This window comes from Centroberyx gerrardi, chromosome 19 (assembly GCF_048128805.1).
Source record: "Centroberyx gerrardi isolate f3 chromosome 19, fCenGer3.hap1.cur.20231027, whole genome shotgun sequence".
NCBI lineage: Eukaryota > Metazoa > Chordata > Actinopteri > Beryciformes > Berycidae > Centroberyx > Centroberyx gerrardi.
Window position 1 is genome coordinate 15,913,547 of NC_136015.1, and position 18,395 is coordinate 15,931,941.

Consider the following 18,395-nt stretch of genomic DNA (forward strand, 5'->3'; position numbering starts at 1 on the left):
TACCGTCTCCCCTCAATCTGCCCTGTGTACTTCTACTTCAGTAATTTCCTACATTTCCCACAATGCCTTTCGACAACCCCCAGAGAATGGGCATGAACATTAATGAATAATGACAAAGCAGCGCTCGTTTTTGTAGTTTTATTGTTTTGTTACAAAAACAGTCTTAGTCAAAGAGACCGAAGCCCATGTCGTCATCGGACTCCTCAGACTCTTCCTTCTTCTCCTCTTTCTTCTCCTCCTCCTTGGCTGTAGGGGAAAACAAGATGGGTTAGAATTAAGGGAAAAAACATCACTTTCTAACCTTGGCAGAGTCAAGCTATGCCCACCATAAAGTTAAAATAGCACCATTATAAATACAGCAGTAGCCCAGAGGTTTGAGGTGCAGTTTGTAATTGGTGGGTCACTGGTTACAAGCTCCAGATGCCGCAAAGCAAGCTGGGTAGTTTATCTGCCGGTGTTTAATCAATGGCCAGAAACCTGGGGAAGTTTTTCGCTGCGACTTGACTTTTGAGGATCAGGTTAAGATGGTAGTTCAGTCTCATTTCTTTCAGTTGAAGACTATACATTAAACTTTTTTTTTTTTTTAAATCTGAATTTGGATAAAGTTGTTGATGCTTTTAAATCATCTCACCAGATACCTGTAACTCCCTTTACTCAGCATGTCAAAAGTCAAGCTCTCCTGCAATCAGCACGCTAATTAACCACCCTTCTTATTTTTATATATGCACGAAATTTACAGGAAACTTTGCCAGCATTAGACATGCGTCGGTAAACTTTGTATACTTTTGTTTACAGCAAATGTAATAACAAACATCACCACTCTGATATGTATCTGTTTATAATTCCATTTACCTGGAACATCTAACTGCTGAGCCCATCTAAAACCCTCTCCCTCAACACAAAAGCATCATATCTGTAGTTACCTGGGGCGTCTCCAGCGGCGGGGGCTCCTGCAGCGGCGGGGGCTCCGGCTGGAGCGCCACCTCCGGCTCCAACGTTGCAGATCAGGCTGCCGATGTCGACACTGGACAGAGCCTGAAACATGGACAATAGTCACAGATCAGAATCACTTTGTTTGTCGTGTCCAGGAACTGATCTGGTGAGTTTGATGCAGACACCTAGAGGACTAAGGGCATGCTCACACCATTCTGGTTTTGTAGAGCAAGTGCTGCCTCAACCGCATTTTGTGCTTACAGAGCAACTCACATTAAGGACAATTTCTGTTACAACTAGCTGCTACTATCAGCAAGTAGTACTCGGTACAAATCTCCAACATTTATCAAAACCTGCAACACCACAGCGGATGTGCTCCTATACTGACACTTTATGATCAGAGCTTCAGGGAATTCATAACTACTACTGGTACTTCCTCATTTTCATTCTGATTGTTGGTTGTAAACTTCCAGCAACTACGAGTGTGAAATCCTGCTTCTTGTGATTGGTCAGTTCAGAAAATGTCAGTCTATGCTGTGTGCTCCTAAAGTTAAACCACCTTAAACTTTAGAAAGCTTTTTCTGAAGCAGCCACTTTGTGCCCACTCTTCACTGACTTTAATGTTAAAATGATAAATGTATAAGGTACTGGCAGATTGAAAAATGCAGAATAGTGTGAAAAGAGCCTAATGTAGTGACTTAAGTACAGACATATGCATGGTACAGGGCCAACCACACATCACATTTAGTGCTAGACATACAATAGACAAACTAAACATACAGTATATACAATAAACAATTAGATGAACATATAAAATACAGATATATTCATTACAAATCAGCCTGCCTACATCCACTGAGCCTCGAGCTTGTGCATGTACACAAAAGACGAATCAGAGTGGCTGCTGACACCGCTGGTAAGTTTACAGCCAACTTCACCCCTTTAACAGTATTCACCCCGTTAATCCTATAATAGTGGACAGTTCAGCTTGGAACTGTGACGTCTCTCAAATCCAAAACCCTGAGGCAGCACTTCATGTCCATGGACATTTTGGAGCTGCTCAGCTCACTCAATAGCAGACTGGCTGTAGGTGATTTCAAAGGAATAGCAACACATTTTCTGGCTTATAAGTTTTACTACTGCAATAAACATCTGAAAGGTCCAACACTCCATAGTCCACCAAGGTAGTCTTTCTTTTATTCACGAAGTTCCAGGATTTCTTGATGAAACATTGATTAAACGTTTCTGTTGACACCTTCAGACAAAATACTAACCGCCTAGAAAAGTAGTGGGGGCTTATTTGTCCCACTCCAAAATCCTCCTGGTTCAAACACTGCATATGCAGCATCCCTTGTCAAATTTAACTGGCATGCATCTCTCCAGTCCCTCACCTAAACACTAGACCCCAATGATAGATCTATGCTTGTGTATGTTGTGTGTTGACTGAAGTGTGTGTCCAACTCCTCACCTTGGCGAAGAGACTTGGCCAGAAGGGCTCCACAGTGACTCCAGCAGCCTTGATCAGAGCATTCAGCTTGTCCTCCTACAGACACAGGAAACAGAAGGTTAAAAATCCTACTCAATGACCCAGTACTGACTCCACATGCATGTTATCAGGGCAGTAAATAAAAAGGCTAAGGCAGAACAACTGGATCTTAGTCTTATTTCATGTTACACTAACTTCTGTTTCACTCATTTGACAGTTGTCCAATCTTATACATTGGCTCGTTTTATTTTAACACATCGTAAATTAACTAAGTGATATGGCAAAGATAAATTATTGTTAACACATTGAGGAGGAGTATTTTAACGTCATTACTACTGCACCAGCTGTGCCATGATGGTGACTGAGGCTAGCTAGCATGTCTTATTGATGTTGTTTAGCAACCACGTGTACCAAGCTGACAGGTTAACGTTAACCGGCTAGGTTACGGTTATGATGAATGAAACGGACAGCAAACACACGAATATGACAGTTACACCTCTTCTGTCAACGAAGATGAAGTAACAGCCGGGTTAGCAACCTGACCATGCTGTGTTAGCGCTTCACTACAGACACGTTTAGCATTAGCTAGCATTGCAGACATTTTGGATAACTACGGCGTCTTGAACGTAAGTAGTTAACTTAATAGTAACATGCTAGGTATCCTGTAACTACACCTGGTGTCACATATGTAGATTTAAGCCAAGGATGGTACAGCGCACACATGGGCTGTCCTGACACAGGAACGTGGCCTGGCAACAAGCGCGCCGCCATTTTAGCCGGGAGTTTGACCGTTTTTTATTATTATACACTGTACAAATATACCATAGTAAAATATGTATGTTTAGGTCAGTCGAGTTTTCACTCTACACATTTTGCCGTTTAAGGTTTTAATGACCAAGACAGTGCTCCCCTGCTTATATAAAGGTTGAGTGGTTGATCTACCGGGGAGGAAGCGGGAGACTTACGGTGACGGTGACTTCATCGTCGTGGAGGATCAGAGCGGAGTAAATGCAGGCGAGCTCGGACACGGAGGCCATTTTTGGTCTTAGATTTTATAGTTTGGGCGTCGGATGCCTAAGTTTGAGGGTGCTAGTCGCCGGATTGTGGGCCTTAGCTTCGGGTGAAGAACCGAGCACCTTAGGCAAGTTGACTTCCTACTCTGAAGGATTTTCAGCGGAAAGGGAAGGAAAGAGGGCGGGAGATTGGGTTATATACTCTGCGTCAGGTCTGCGTGAGGATTACCTCAGGACGCACGCAACATCACCACCGACGTAACCTTGGGATTTCTCTGCTGACTCCCACCATCACTCCCACATGTCATCTCTGCTGTCCGATCACGGGGAATACCACTCAATTTAAAAATTCATATACTATTTCTGTGGCCTGGGATAGCCATAGGAACCAATGACTGATTTGCGATGATGATGCTAATAATCACAAAAACAAACAAGAACAAAAACTAAAATAAGAATAATCTATTTTAAATAGCAGCCTTTATAGAAAACAAACACACTATAAAGTCATACCTTTTTATATAAAATTACAAAAGATGACACCTCATGGTTATGTATCAATAGAAACAAATACAACAAAATAGAGCAACTGCATAAAATCTGCCATTAAGACATAGTACTTTTTTGAGCAGATGAGTTTAAGTTAAAATTTAGAAGGCAGGTAATGAATTTTGAGTCTCTGTGTTGGAGGAGAGAGTAACAGAAGAGAAAGCACCGTCCTCCCATAATGAGAATAAGAAAATACAAACTGCAGCCAATGGGGTGATAGAGGTGGAGGAGGTTCTGTAGCGCTTACAGGTGGTTTGAAGGTTTTTTTTAATGGTGAGAATAAGACGTGGGGGTTGTCGGGGTCTAACTATCTGATACCAGAGTGGCAGGTGGAATGGGCAGTGTGGAAACCCTGCTGTGAGGATGGTTTTATTGTCATCTGATGGAGTCAAGTGCTGCCTCTCTCAGTCATTCAGGTCAACGATGTGTCCACGGTTGTGGGTGGTGAATGTTTACACGCCGACATGCTGGTTGACAGAGATTCTGTGGCTCATTTACAGTTTGATGAGTCCATATGTGTGTCGAAATCAGAAAAAAGAAAGGTTAGGATCAGGGAGGGTGTAGATGATTGGAGTGAAATCAGGAGCTCAAATGAGAATGATAGCTCGGAAAGTAATTTAACAGGCAGTGTGTATAGAGCGATTTCTCTTTCTGTCTCTAACACACACACACACACGCATACAGAACATAGTCATAGATATAGTTAGAGAATGCAGAGGATAGAAAGGGAAAACAGAGAGATTTGTAGAGAGAGAGAGACAGGACAGTTGATGAGAGGGGCGAGAGGCTCAAAAAACAAGACGACGACTAGGAGTGTTTAATAATGATAACAGTGTTTTTTATTTGCTTGGTTTAGGAACTGTACATGTGACTCCTTCCTGAGAATACTGCTCACCTTGAAGAGAGGGAACAGTGGACTGGAGAGAGAGAGAGGGAGAGAGAATCAGAGAGGGACGAGAGGTAGAGAGGGGAAGGGAGGGATGGGGTGAGAAAGGGAGAAACAAAGAGAGAAGGAAGGAGGAGGAAGAGGGGGTGGTGGAGAAGAGGAAGAGAGAGGATGATGAGAGAGAATGAAAAAAGAAAATGAGGAAGAGGGAGAATAAAGGGGAAGATAACTAGGGTTGAGAGGTAGAAAGATGGGGGAGGAAAAAGGGAGAATGACAGAGGAGAGATGAGGAGAGAGTTATAGTGATACTGAGAGAGTCATGTTGGAGATAAAGATTGTGAACCAACGCTGGGACCTCCAGACCAGGCCCTTGGCCCTTTTTGGGTCCCAGCCCATAGTTTAAGAAACCATGGTTTAATGTGTCCTGGATATAATATCACTGGTGGATTTTTGAGAGGATTTTCAGGTTAGACCCAGGTGTAAAAACTAACTTTAAATTCAGTCAGTTGTAAATGACACTTGCAATTGTAGTTCAGCTAGTGATGACAAAGAATTAATCCTCAATGATTTCATTATAGAATGGATTAAATTCTGAATATCAAGCAGCCTTTTTTGTAAAAACAGTATTCAAATTTAGCTGAAAATCCACTTCCTGGATCGACTAAACTGAAGGACGTTCGACCGCAGCTCTGTCATATCGTTTAGTAAACATCTGTGTGAAGAGAGACACGATATAAGAAATCCACAACATGAAGGATGCAACGACACATTTGGCTTCAATATACAAAAGCAAAAAACAAAGTAACCGTATGCCATTTTTAAAATTTTTTGAGGAAATATTTCTGTCAAAAATTACAGTTAATGCAGATGGAAACAGACACAGTTGAGCCATTGCTTGTAAAAGTTCTTGGAGTTCTGAATATAATATCAGTATCAGAGCATTTTGAGTCAAATGTTCCTTTCCCCCCCCTCACATCATCCAAACTAGACTGCAGATCGTTCGGCACAGGGCAGCCCATCATTAGTGTCTCCACGGTAACTCAAAAATCACCCTCCTTATAGACCCCCACCCCACCCTTTTTCTCCTCCCCTTCATCCCTCCCCTCTCTCGTCCCTTCTTCAGTAACAATTCATGCCTCACAAAAGTGTTACAAATATAGCTTCTTTGTATATTTACTATGTAGTTAACTTAAAAAGTGGCCTGTGGCATTTTTAAAAAAAAATGTTTTTCCATAAAAAGAGATTTAGTGTTTTCTTCAGAATTCAGCTTTCATATTTTCATTTCCATGCCAGCTCCTGATGCCTGAGATAGAGATAGATAGATAGATAGATAGATAGATAGATAGATAGATAGATAGAGAATCCTTCGGCTTCATGCCAGATGATGAAGAAAGAAATAAAACAAAACGAGAACTTACAACATTTATGAGCATCTATAAATCAATAATTGTCGCCCATACAATTTTGAAGCAAGAGCAATAACGGTGTGAAACACAGGAAGACTGAAAAACAAAGAGATAGAGGCAGAGAGAGAGACATAGAGAGTCAAGGCTGAAAATAGTAATAATAATAATAATAATAATTAATAATGATATAAAAGCGCGTTTTAAGCATCGTCATGATCATCTTCATTATCCTCCTCATCCTGGCTCTTCAGTTCCAGTTGTTGCATCCCACGTATGTGGAGATTGTGTTTGACACGTGTTCATGTGGCAAGTTTTGGTGCGTCCATTCACCAAAATATCTTCGCAATTGTTCAAGTGAGCCATGAAACATAAACCAGCGTCTCAGTGAGGCCACGGGCCAAAACTGAACCAGAATCCTTGTTGCACCCCTCTGAAACCCTGGTTAGATTTGCTTTCCTCAATGATTAAAAATGAGTAATACGTGATTTTAAAAACTCATCCTTGAAGAAACGTGATGGGAGAGAAGAGCATTTCTCTGGATACAAAACCAAACAAAACGACAGAAGTACAAAACAACGTGATATCAACCAAACATGGACGTCACCAGAGAGAAAAAAAGTCAAGAAGAGTTTATAAACGAATGTCTGTCGGAGGGGGGAGGGGAGAGAGCGATGGAGGAGGAGCGAGGGAGGGGGAGAAGTGACAGGAGTTGCCTGCTTTAGTCCTTCATCTGTCTATTTGTCCATCCATCCGTCTATCAGTTTATCTGCAGATCCAGCCATCCATCTCTCTCTGTGATTGGCCGAGAGCCTCTACACCCTCCGGTTCCCCCTTCGTCTTCCTCCCTCCGGATTGGCTGCGGCTGAATCTCCCGGCCCCTCCCCCCTGGCCTGATTGGATTCCTGGGCTAGTGTGGGCGGGTGTGGGCGATCATCTTGAGCCGTGATTGGTCGATGACGTCCAACAGGTTCTTGGCGTCGACAGCGAGGGCGTGAGCTGCCGTCAGCATCTGTTTCTTGTAGTCCTGTTGTAAACTGTACAACATACAGACAACAATTATTGCAGTGTAATGTGACATAATACTAAAACATTATCTGGAATCATTTTAACTCTGTACTAACTATCATGATCAGCATAACATATACAGTGTATTTGCACTTACCTTGTCATGACATACTGTTGGGCTAGTTTCATCTTCCCTATTAACTCCGCCAGGTCTGAATTCAACAACTTCTGGGCCATCTCAATCTGTGACAACAGAGATGAAATGACAAGTTCATATGTGATATAACAATTTCCAAACTAGCATATTAACCATATCTATTAGTTCAGGAAGTGGTGAATTTAACATCTGGACCACAAGAGAATAGAAGATGTAAATATATCATGTAAAACATTATCAAACTATAATCTGAGCGCTGATGTCATCCTCCCTATGAACAACGCTAAGTATGAATTCAACAGCTTCTAGGCCATTTCAAGACTGTTGAATAACATATACAGTACATCTGCAACAACACAAGTGAAAATAAATGTTATGACGTGTTGCATGTATGCATGCATGAAATCAGGTATTGTTAAATTAACTGTTATATAGTCCTGGAGAGGTTTAGGGTCGTCGACACTAAAACTGTATGCACTCATGGTACTTCGGACAACAGTATATGATATTTTCTTTGAGTGTGTGTGTGTTTACCTCTCTGTGTGTGCTGGCTGGCAGCACAGGAATTGTCTCATCCACTGTCGCAAGCAGAGTCCTCAATGCCAGACCCACCTCCTACCACACACACACACACACACACACACACACACACAAAACACATTAGAATACACATATGAAAGACATGACATTTCTGAATGAGTCTTCAATAAACATCCACTTTTAAATCTGTTTTATAAAGCTTGTTTAACCTTTGTCAGGATACTTTAAAATGAGGGAAAGATATCTATGTTAGACACTCTCACACCTCATGACAGCCTAAGTATATGTTTCCCACATTGTCAGGAGTTTAACTTACAAAATATTTTTCTTGCAGTTTTCATGTCAGCACAGTCTGGGTTAGCCAGTGAAATGTTAGTCAAAATAATCCTGTTTTGCACATTGAGGTGTTCTTCTGTTCTTTAACTCTGTGCCTTATTGTCAGAGAGTGTGACTGAGTCCTACCTTGACCATGGGGACGTACTCCTCCGGGGCTGCAGGCTGAATCCTGCCAGACATCTCAATCACAGCTTTAACCAATCCTGTCACATTCTCGTACACTTTGTCGTTAGAACGATCCAGATTGGCGGTGGGAGGCGGGCTGATCTCCTGCGGCTGCAGCTGGACCAATGAGGAGAGGACCATCAGAATGAGCCAATGAGAATCATTCCCTACAAAATGTTTAGTAAATCTATCGTGTATATCCAGAGAGGCTGGAAGAAATCATTGTTGCGTTACCTTTATTTTTACCTTTATTATTACTTCTTTTTTTAAAATCAAGGTTGATTACAGATTGGACCTTTAACAAAGAAAACTGATGGACTGAAAACGTCTGTCTTAACAAAGAAAAGACTCATTCTTAACAGAGAAAACTGCTGGTCTGCACTAAAATTGATAAAGAAAAAACTAAAAACAGATCTTTACAGCTGCCAGTGTTGAATAGGTGACTGTAGTTACACAGACACAACACTGGGTGGCAGTATCTAACAACACAAAAATCAGACACAGGGGAGGAAGACAACACACACACACACACACACACACACACACACACACACACACACACAAACACTTCCAGATCTCATAAGTGACTCTTGTCCTTGTGATAGTCACGACTGTCTATGTGCATTTCTAGTATGACCGACGAGTGTGTTGAGTTGTTAGTACAATGTTAAAATGTGATGGCAAGGGCCGATTTAACAGACAGGGTCAGTTGTGTAGTGAGAGACTAAAACTGAAATCAGCTCAATTCACACAACTGGCCAGTGGATTCAACAAAAAAAATTTTAAATGGTGCAGTACAGCTATAGTTAAAAGTGGAGATAAAGCGTGGCCTGAGTGTGGTTGAAGAGGTTTGAGAACCACTGCTTTAACAGAGCGCTGAGAAAATGACTCAGTGTAAAGCTCGATTTAAAAGGGAAAATCCACCTTGAAACAGAATTCACTTTTGTTATATTCAAGTCTTGGGTTGTGGGCATAAGTCTCTCCCAAAGCTACAAATGAGACAGGAGCTGCTCCACTGTCTGCAATCACAGGAACAGTATAAAATGAATTCAATTTTTGGGTGGATGTTGCTCCTATAACCAGTTAATGATGTGAAACTAATGCTAACTAACTAAATCTCTTTCTAAAGACACAGTGGCAGACACACAGAGATCAATCTACGATGTCTACTGCACATCTATTTGACATTAAATGGATACCTTGACTTACTGAATTTTAGTCTCATTTTTCTTTACCATGCATTTGTCACATTTTTGTAAAAAGGTTTCGGCATTTTTCCTTTAGCTACCCTAAAAACATCACCTGTTAGCATTACTCATTGAAACTAATGGCTACCATGAACCTGAAGCCAGTTCATTAGCTTGTGACTAGCAGTATCCATTGTTTTGAATGGGGAATGCTAACAATGCTAACAAACAGTGTTTTGTTTTTCTGAAGTGCTGATGCTGAAACGGTGCTTGTTATTATTGTGACAAGTCTCTGGCAAAGAAAACTGACAGACTAACATTCAGGATGTTAAAGTATTACATGTTAGTGATGGTAACTAACAACTGACTACTATCTCTACAATGATAACACACACACACACAGATCAGCTTACCCTCCACGGCTATGGGGGGGTCGAAGGGAGGGGAGTGGGAGTGGGGTAGGTGTTTGGGTGTGACGGGAAATAAGTGGGGGAAGATTTGAGTGAGGAGGGCACAAAAAGAGGGAAAGGGTTGGATGAATGGATGGATAGATGGATGGATGGGGTGATGGTAGTGAGGTGAAGGGAGGAGTGTCAGAGTAAAAGGATAGAGAAGGAGGATAAGGTGAGGGAATGATAAGGGGAGGAAGTGTTAAGGGGAAGGGTACAGGATGGATGGATGAATGGATGGATGGATGGAGGGTCATGGCAGAGGGAGGGAGATAGTGCAGGGGGAGAGAAGAGGGAGAGCAAATTAGGCCAAAGCCAACCACAGGCAAGGTATGACGTGGCAGAGCCTGGCACAGCATGCAACCCATCAGCACAGTGCAAAACAGTTTTGAAAGCAATTCGAAAACCCATTATATGCCGGTGTAGGAATGTCCAAACCAAGCATGCAACACAGTAAGAAGCCAGACTTTCATATGTGAAGGAGACTAAATAAGGGCACAATGAAGGAATTCTCTGTGTGTGTGTGTGTGTGTGTGTGTGTGTGTGTGTGTGTGTGTGCGTGTGTACCTTGACCCCTTCGTTGTAGCTGTCCACAGGGTTGAGACTGGCCAGGTTGCCTAGGTGACAAGGGGCTCCTGGGCGGGGGGGCTTCTTAGGCGGTGCCACATGTTCTGGAGAGAGAGAGAAAGAGAGAGAGAGAGAGAGGGAGAATCTTTAGTATGAAGTATCCTAGCATGGTAAGTATAATATATGCTAAACATGAGGCATGCTAATATGCTAGTGTGGAGTATGTCAGTATGCTAGCTCTCTCACCTGGTTTCCCTACAGGTTGGTAGATATGTTGGCTTCCACCCTGTGAAGAGACAGACACACACACACACACACACAAACACACAGCAGGTTAATGAAATCACAGTAAACTGGTAGGAAACTATAACCATGTAACCACAATGTTATCCTGTTGAAAGGAGGATTAAACTCATATTAGGCCTCTATAACCATGAAATGAATGAAACATGAAACTACATCTTGAAATAAGAGGGCTGTATTAATGTAATCTCAACATAAGTTAATGCATGTGAAACCAATACTAATTTCACTTAAGACTTCTTGAAATGAATTCCTTTGATTCCTGAATACAAGATAAAATACGTAGGAATTTACAGTTGATATTGTGTATACTATTTCTGAGAATTCCCCACATTTACTACTGCATTTGACACTGTGGATAGATGATCTTGGTAATGTTGCCCTAACTATGTCAGTGCAGCTTTAAGATATTATGAACCTCGTCCACAGTGAGAGTGGTACTGTGCAGCGCTCTGGGGTTTAAAGTTCCCATGAGCCCTCTGTGGTCATGTGGTTGGTGTGCAGGCAGCACCCTCCCTGGCATATGACAGAATACACTCTTTCATTCTCCCAGACTCTCTTTTCCTCTCTCTGTCTATCAATCTGACGCTTTTCTGTCTGTCTGCCTCTCCCTTTCTCTTCCCTTTCTCTTGTCCTTCTCATTCTTTGTTTCTCTTCTTTATCTCTTTTGCTCTCCCTCTCTCCTTTAGCACTGTCAGCATTTCTCCATTTCCACTTTCTCCTCTCTGTTTTTACCCTAGCATTCCTCTCTCCACCAATGTGTGTGTGTGTGTGTGTAAGTTAAGTTGCAAGTCGACAACACAAACCAAGGTGGGACAATGGGAGCGAAACACAAACCCATCAGTCCTTAAACAGCCTCTTTTCAATGTTAGAAGCAATAAAATCTTTACATACAAAACAGTGGAGGATCTTCTTCATCTTTCTAGACAGTCTCACACACACACACACACACACACACACACACACACACAGTGACAGACCGGTGTTTGTAGCGCTCCGTCCTCTCTGTCGATGCTTCCTCTGCTGTTTCTGGGCTCCGCCTTCTACAGAGAGACAGAGAGAGGCAAAGAGACACAGAGAGAGAAACTTCAGGGAAAATCCAAAAATAAAAAACAAAACTAACAATATATTTCTCAACTATTTCTCTCAGCATCAGTTGATCCATTTAGTCCCAAACGTCAGCAAAATGTATCCACCGCTACTGCTAAATGAGCAGGAATCAAAGGGGCAATTGCAGCATGTTGCATAACTCTTGCAAAAATAATCTTTCTCACCTTAAACTAACAGGACCACTTTGCTTTAAGGTGAATGAGGACTTTGCAAAAAAATGTAATACATGTTGTGATCACCCCTTTGACTTCCATTCATTCAGGTTTTTACTAAGGTCATGCTAAAGAACGATAGGACTTTCACATGAAAAACAAACAAATAACAGGGTTTATCCTGTAGGAGTTTGGCTGTCCTCAGTAGGTTAGAGAAATAGAGGCTTATGCAAAGCAACAAAGAAACTATTTCATTCACCAGCCGCAGGCCAAATTTCACCAGACACTTGAACTATTTTACCAGCAAAATGGTTCTGCAGACAGTCAGTTCTGTCAATGCCTATGACCAGCAGCAGCTTTTCACCATAGTTTTGTTTCTTTGCGGCTCACAGTGTCAATCACAATGTTTTTATTAATAATGCTGGAAAGCAATGTTATCCATCTACACTGCCTAAAAAAGTCACTCATGTATCAGTAAGAAAGAACAGTAGCAGTCATTCACAAACACATTCCTGTTCACATTAAGATAACATCATGAGTGCAGAGTCTAACCACAGCATTCAATCCTACAAAGAGCAATAACATTACAAGACACAGTGTCCACATCCACATCCACATCACCAATACCAAGCACAACTCCTACTGCTGCTAGCTAGCTAGTTAAGATTAATTTGTCTGTCTTCTGTCTCTCTCTCTCTCCTCCTCTCTCTCTCTCTCTCTCTCTCTCTCTCAGTTTTTGGTACCGTTTTGGTGAAGCAGGCCTTGAAGAGATGCATCCTGGGAGAGTAAAGCTCGAAGAAGACGGGAGGAGGAAAGGAGAGAGCGAAGGCCATCGAAAGAAAGGCGGAGAGAGGGAGGAAAGACAGAGAGAGAGAGAGAGAGGGGAGCGAGGGTAAACTTCAGCCAGAGAGAGAGAGACTAAGAATATCAAGAGAGAGAAAGACACAGAGACTGAGAAAACAGAGAGAAAATCAAGGAGAGAGACGGACAACTGAGAAAAACTCAGAATGAGAGAGAACTAGGAAGACATGAGAGAGAGATGGACTGAGAAAGAGAGAAAAATTGAGTCAGAAAATCCCTGAGAGAGGGAGAAAGACAGAGTGAGAAACCAAGTTTTTCCAGAGGAGGAAAAGCTCCAATGAGCCACACAGACAGAATCCTGGAGAGAAAAGATCCAACTCTCCTTCTCTGTTTCTGTCTCTCTCTCTCTCTCTCTCTGTCTGTTTCTCCCTCCCACTCTTTCCATTTCTCTCTATCTCCCTCTGCTTTCCTCTCCTCCCTCCCTCTCTCTCTCTCTCTCTCTGATGGGTGACTCCTTGCTCTCTCGTTCCACCCTCTCTACTCTTGCCAATCCCACTTCCTTTCTCCCTCCCTCTCTCTTCCACTCTCATTCTTCCTCCCAAACTTCCATCTCGCTTTCTTTCTGGCCCTACCTTCTTTCTCTTCCCTTGCTTTCTCTCTTTCCCCTCTCTCTCATTTTCTTGTTCCTCCTCCTCACTTTCAAAACAAACACTAGTTGTATATTTGACCAGTAGCACAAAGGGAAAGACTGAAGTAATATATTATTCTTCCATTACTTCTGCCGTTCAGTATTCCGACACACATTCAGCGTACAAAACATTAGAACCACCTTCTGAACACAGTCATTGCATAATCCATGCCTCATTTGTTTCAAGGCTTAAAATCCTTCTTTAATGTGTCTCCTTCCCTTCCTCTTCCTCTCCCCTTCACGACTGAAGTGGATTTAATGGGAGAAATCAATAAGAGACAAGAGCTTTCACCTGGAGTCTCCTGGTTAGTCTATTTCATGGAGAGAGCATGAAAAAACTGTGTACAGTGTCAACAACCTCAAACTTCAATTACTTTTTAGACGTTTATCTGACACTCGTATCCAAAGCGACTTGATATGTGCAACAGCAGAGAAAATCAACATTCAGGAATCCCAGAATTGGAGCAGTCTATTAATACAAAAAGTTTCTATGCCATTACCCCCCTTTTACTTAGCTTAGGTGTTTAAGTTACCATTGGAATTGTTAAGGGTTTTGGGCAGGGATAAGGAATTGAAGGCTCTCTTTAAGAACAATTAGACTATCAGAGTGCATTCAGAAACCCAAAGCAATGACAAGATAGTAGTGGAACCACCGGGTCACCCTTCTGTCCTGCTTTGATTTGCTTTGTGCTTTCATTTGAATGTATTTGAGAGTCCTTGGGTCTTGATTAAAAAACCCCTGGAGAGGGTCAAATGAGTGCAGCTATTACTACCTCCTAGTTCTAGTAAGCCGGTGGGCATTCAGTGCTATTCTGTGTCCCCAATTGAATTAAAGCAATCCCTTACTATGAGGGAGTGAAGATGGCTGCAAACAGGAGCTGGTACAGCAAGTGAACACGAAGGCCAGATAAGACAACAATGCTATGGGGGTTGCCAGGTCAGTCTTGAGAGATTTCCTGTCCTATAAAGCAATAAGCGTGTGCTTCATCTGAAAAACCTGGCAAGCTGACCGAGCTTATCAGTAGGCAGGATGACAGACAGAGAGAGGGGATTTCACTCCTCATCACAAGACTCTTTCTTTCCATCTCTCTCTGTGTCTTTCCCTCTCTGCCTTGCTCTCTCTCTCTGTCTGTCTTTCTGTCTGTCTGTATCTGCATGTCTGTGTCTCTCAGCACTCCTCCACCTGGCTCAAAAATGAAAACGCCACATCAAGGAAAAAAGAAAAACAGCCTGACCAGAGAAGAGAAGAAAAACAGACTTGTTTTGCAAAAGTGGTGATGTGTCTCCTTTTGGGGATGTTTCAGTGTCTGGTTGGATAAATCAAGCACACCTCGACTAGTTCAAAGATCTGAAAATATATATATTATATATAATATTCTGTGTCCAATATAGATATACATAGTGAGGGGTTATGAAGTGGAAAGAGTACCCGCTTTACTTACTTTACTGCATTTTATTTTTAGACTATCAGTGTACTAACATGTATTTTGTTTTTTCATTGATCCGTCATAGTGTTGGCCATGCCGACTCAGGGTTATTACAGTTTTACAATTTCCATTTGTTAGGATTTTTATTACAATTTTTGATATTCCTTCCATGCCAGTTTAGTGAAGTTAGTGGTCTGATGACATTTACTACTTTTAGTTCAGTTCTTATTTTCATACGTGCTTACACCTTTGCCAATGCAATTTAGAAATCAACTCAAGATGCAGTTCACATCTGGATTCTTAATTTCACACACCGATGCCAATGATGTGCCAATGTGTGGACTTACACAACTGAGTGGAGGAGCTTAAAAGTTGTTATTGTTGTCAAAATAAAGTAGTTTCCAGATGAGTTTAGAAATCTTATTTGGTTCACACATGGCTCAACCACCCCCCCAACATGCTCAATGGCAATAGTCAAGAGACTACAACTGTGTGTGGATATCCATGTCCATGAGTGTGTTTGTGAGTGTTTGTGCGTGTGTGTGTTTGAGCATGTGTTACCATGAAGCTCTCCTCCTGCTCCAGCCACCGTTGGTCGTCCTCCATCTGTTGCTGCTGCATCATCAGCCTCTCCTCCATCAGAGCCTGGCCCACACATCCAGTGTCCTGTAGAAAACATGGTCGCTCATAAATGGATTCTTCCCCCTTGAGCTCTTTGCACATTTTGCTGTGCCACAAAGTTATTTCTTTCTAAATGTATCTATTTGGGATTTTTTTTTGTCTCAGTGAAGTGGTCTGCAAAGTAGCAAAGCAGGGAAAACAGGTTCAGGATGGCAACTTGATCCCCTCAATCATCTTTGTTGGCCCGCACAGTGATTGATTGGATTGTGCCTTGACGAAGGAGCTTGCTCTGAAGCGCATAGGCTAATAAAGATGATTGAAGGGATCAAGTTTCCCCATTGCTATTAGTTTTAGTTTCCTGGACTGAGCACTCAGTGGTCTTGTTAAAAATTTTTTTTACTGTATGGTTGAAGTGCCAGCACCTCACTACTGCTACGTTGCCTGCTCAGTTCAATTCAAATGAAAAGGTAATTATAGAGATTTATGTGAAAGTTTGTTTTAGAGCATTCACCCAATTTGGGTTAAGCTGCCACACAAAAAAATGTTCAACATTTTATATCATGTGTTAAATTGTATTTAGGGGTTTTGAACAACAATTTTCTTGCCAACAAAGCTGAGTACAGGTTGCTGGAATGCAGAGTAATGGGACTTAGTGGATGGATTTTAGGGTGTAAGGTGAAATCTCACCAGAAGAAATTCCAGCACATTGTGGCATATGTGGTTCACTAATAGATGGCATTTGAGTCTAGCTGCTGAGATTCCAAAAAAATATATAAAACCTCTCCTCTCACCATCTCATAGGAAAATATAATGGGTGAAATTTCAGTGGCTTTTCCCTGTCCAATATCCACTATGCAACTGTGTGATTTTTTTTGCATATAGTGACAGGCGTATGTGTGTGTGTGTGTGTGTGTGTGTGTGTGTGTGTGTGTGTACCTCCATGTTAGGGCTCCACAGTGCGGTGTGTTCAGGTCTGTGCTGGTTCCAGGATTCAAGAGGAGGGTAGCTACCCCCCACTCCTCCTACCCCACCATGGGCTGATGGCTGGAGGAAGGGAGAGAGAGGGAGAGGCAGAGAGAGGGAGGGAGAGAGAGAGAGGAGAAAATATAAATATTAAGAATGAGAAGAAGAATAAACAGTTCTATAAATACCCTTGTATTTCTGCTTGAAGTTTGTCCAACATGTATGACTAATTTGCTATGAATGAGTGAACTAAGAAGAATGAATAAGCAAATGAAGAATAAGCAAATGAGTGAATAAATCAATTGATTAATCCAGGGTCTACCGCCCGTTATATGGAATAAAATTCCATGACATTTTCATAACTTTCCACTTAGTAAGGGTTTCCTGCTTTCTGGTTTGTTTGTGTTGTTTTTCAGTTCAGAACAGTGCAATGAATGTGTGAAACAAGTTGTAAAGTACAGTTTCGCATATTCCTGTAAAATTGTCCCATTTGTAAAATTACCCGATATTCCCAAACTTCCCTAGAGAATATATCAAATTCCCTGACTTTTTCTGTCTGGAATACACCTCTCAGAATTCCATGATATTCCAGAAATTCCATGACCAGTGGGAACGCTGTCAATCAGTTCTGCATTCATTAATTAATTCAGTTCTAAGGTCCAAAACTGATGACCAACACATCTACATGCAGAATGCAAACTCCAAATAGACACATGGATAGATTGCTGTATTGTCCTAACTGGAGAATGAAGTAAAATAAATAATAATACTAATTCCACTAATACTAATTCTACTATGAATAATAATGATGATAATAATAATGCATCATTTTGCTCAAGACCTCACTGAATCTTTGAAAACTCCTGGTCTACATGCTACCAAAATACATAGCTGTTGTTGTAACTTGTGATATGATCAGAGATGACTTAAATAAGTGTTGAAACTCTAGTCCTCAAGTCCTTATAAGGAGAGAGAGAGAGAAGCTTATAAGAGCTAGAGATTGGGCTAGAACTGAGTGTGTGTGTGTGTGTGTGTGTGAGTGGGTTTTAGCACTACAGGAAATGCCTGCTGTCTGCTTGGTTTATGAGGAGAGGAATAACTGCAGAGAAACTCTCTCATTTTCTCTCCCTCTGCATTTCTCTTTCTGTCTTTCACACATACAGGACACACTCCATGTCTCTCTGTCTCGCTCTCTTTCTCTCTCCATCTGTCTTGTGACCAAGTGTAGCTCCAATAGTAAAATTACTGGACAAATCTTTAAAGCAATGGTCCTCTACCTGGAAATTGGGATCCCAGGAGGTCATGAGGTGATTTAGAGGGTTAACAGGATGATTTATAGCACCTGACAAGATATTTTTCCAATATTGGAGGATAACATTTTATTAAAATGTTTTTAAGCTTTGTGATTAATGCCCCTTTCTTGCAAAAATGGTTCCTATGCAGTTTTGATTTCATACTTTTTCCCGTAGTTTTTCCAGACCTTGATTTCTTCACTGGATTTGAAGTCAGTGAATTTGGTCAGTGTTCAATATGATTTGATTGAATTTATGAGATGGCAGGGGACTGAGGCTGAACAACAATATTGTTCCATACTTGTTCCAACTTTTTTGTGCACTTCCAAACTTTTGAAAACCTGGAAATTACCAAATTC

General features: G+C 41.6%; 2 protein-coding genes across 6 annotated transcripts in view; both read right to left on the reverse strand.

The window, feature by feature from the left end:
* Positions 1–124: 124 nt before the first annotated feature.
* Positions 125–3,599, reverse strand: rplp1 (ribosomal protein lateral stalk subunit P1). The gene is made up of 4 exons (XM_071911564.2): positions 3,385–3,599; positions 2,402–2,476; positions 924–1,035; positions 125–246 (listed from the first exon to the last, which is right to left on the reverse strand). The coding sequence occupies exons 1-4, from the start codon at positions 3,454–3,456 to the stop codon at positions 164–166; spliced, it is 342 nt and encodes a 113-aa protein (XP_071767665.1). The 5' UTR covers positions 3,457–3,599; the 3' UTR covers positions 125–163.
* A 1,196-nt stretch (positions 3,600–4,795) lies between these two features.
* The window catches only part of ptk2aa (protein tyrosine kinase 2aa), a 70,052-nt gene continuing 56,452 nt past the window's right edge, over positions 4,796–18,395 (reverse strand). For all 5 annotated transcript variants that reach the window (XM_078290453.1, XM_071911556.2, XM_071911553.2 and 2 more), the window contains 9 exons: positions 16,718–16,825; positions 15,722–15,826; positions 11,963–12,025; positions 10,926–10,965; positions 10,680–10,783; positions 8,438–8,593; positions 7,970–8,050; positions 7,436–7,521; positions 4,796–7,307 (listed from right to left, as the gene is read on the reverse strand). In XM_078290453.1, the coding sequence (XP_078146579.1) occupies positions 7,181–7,307; positions 7,436–7,521; positions 7,970–8,050; positions 8,438–8,593; positions 10,680–10,783; positions 10,926–10,965; positions 11,963–12,025; positions 15,722–15,826; positions 16,718–16,825 (870 nt within the window). In that variant the 3' untranslated portion in view covers positions 4,796–7,180. The remainder of the gene's footprint in view (positions 7,308–7,435; positions 7,522–7,969; positions 8,051–8,437; positions 8,594–10,679; positions 10,784–10,925; positions 10,966–11,962; positions 12,026–15,721; positions 15,827–16,717; positions 16,826–18,395) is intronic.

Excerpts from the sequence above, each read along its gene's own strand:
- rplp1 (XM_071911564.2), bottom strand. The coding sequence starts at position 3,456 with ATGGCCTCCGTGTCCGAGCTCGCCTGCATTTACTCCGCTCTGATCCTC. Across the intron at positions 1,036-2,401 it reads GGCCAAGTCTCTTCGCCAAG|GCTCTGTCCAGTGTCGACAT; the intron begins GTGAGGAGTTGG and ends TCCATGTTTCAG. Across the intron at positions 247-923 it reads CGCCGCTGGAGACGCCCCAG|CCAAGGAGGAGGAGAAGAAA; the intron begins GTAACTACAGAT and ends TTTCCCCTACAG.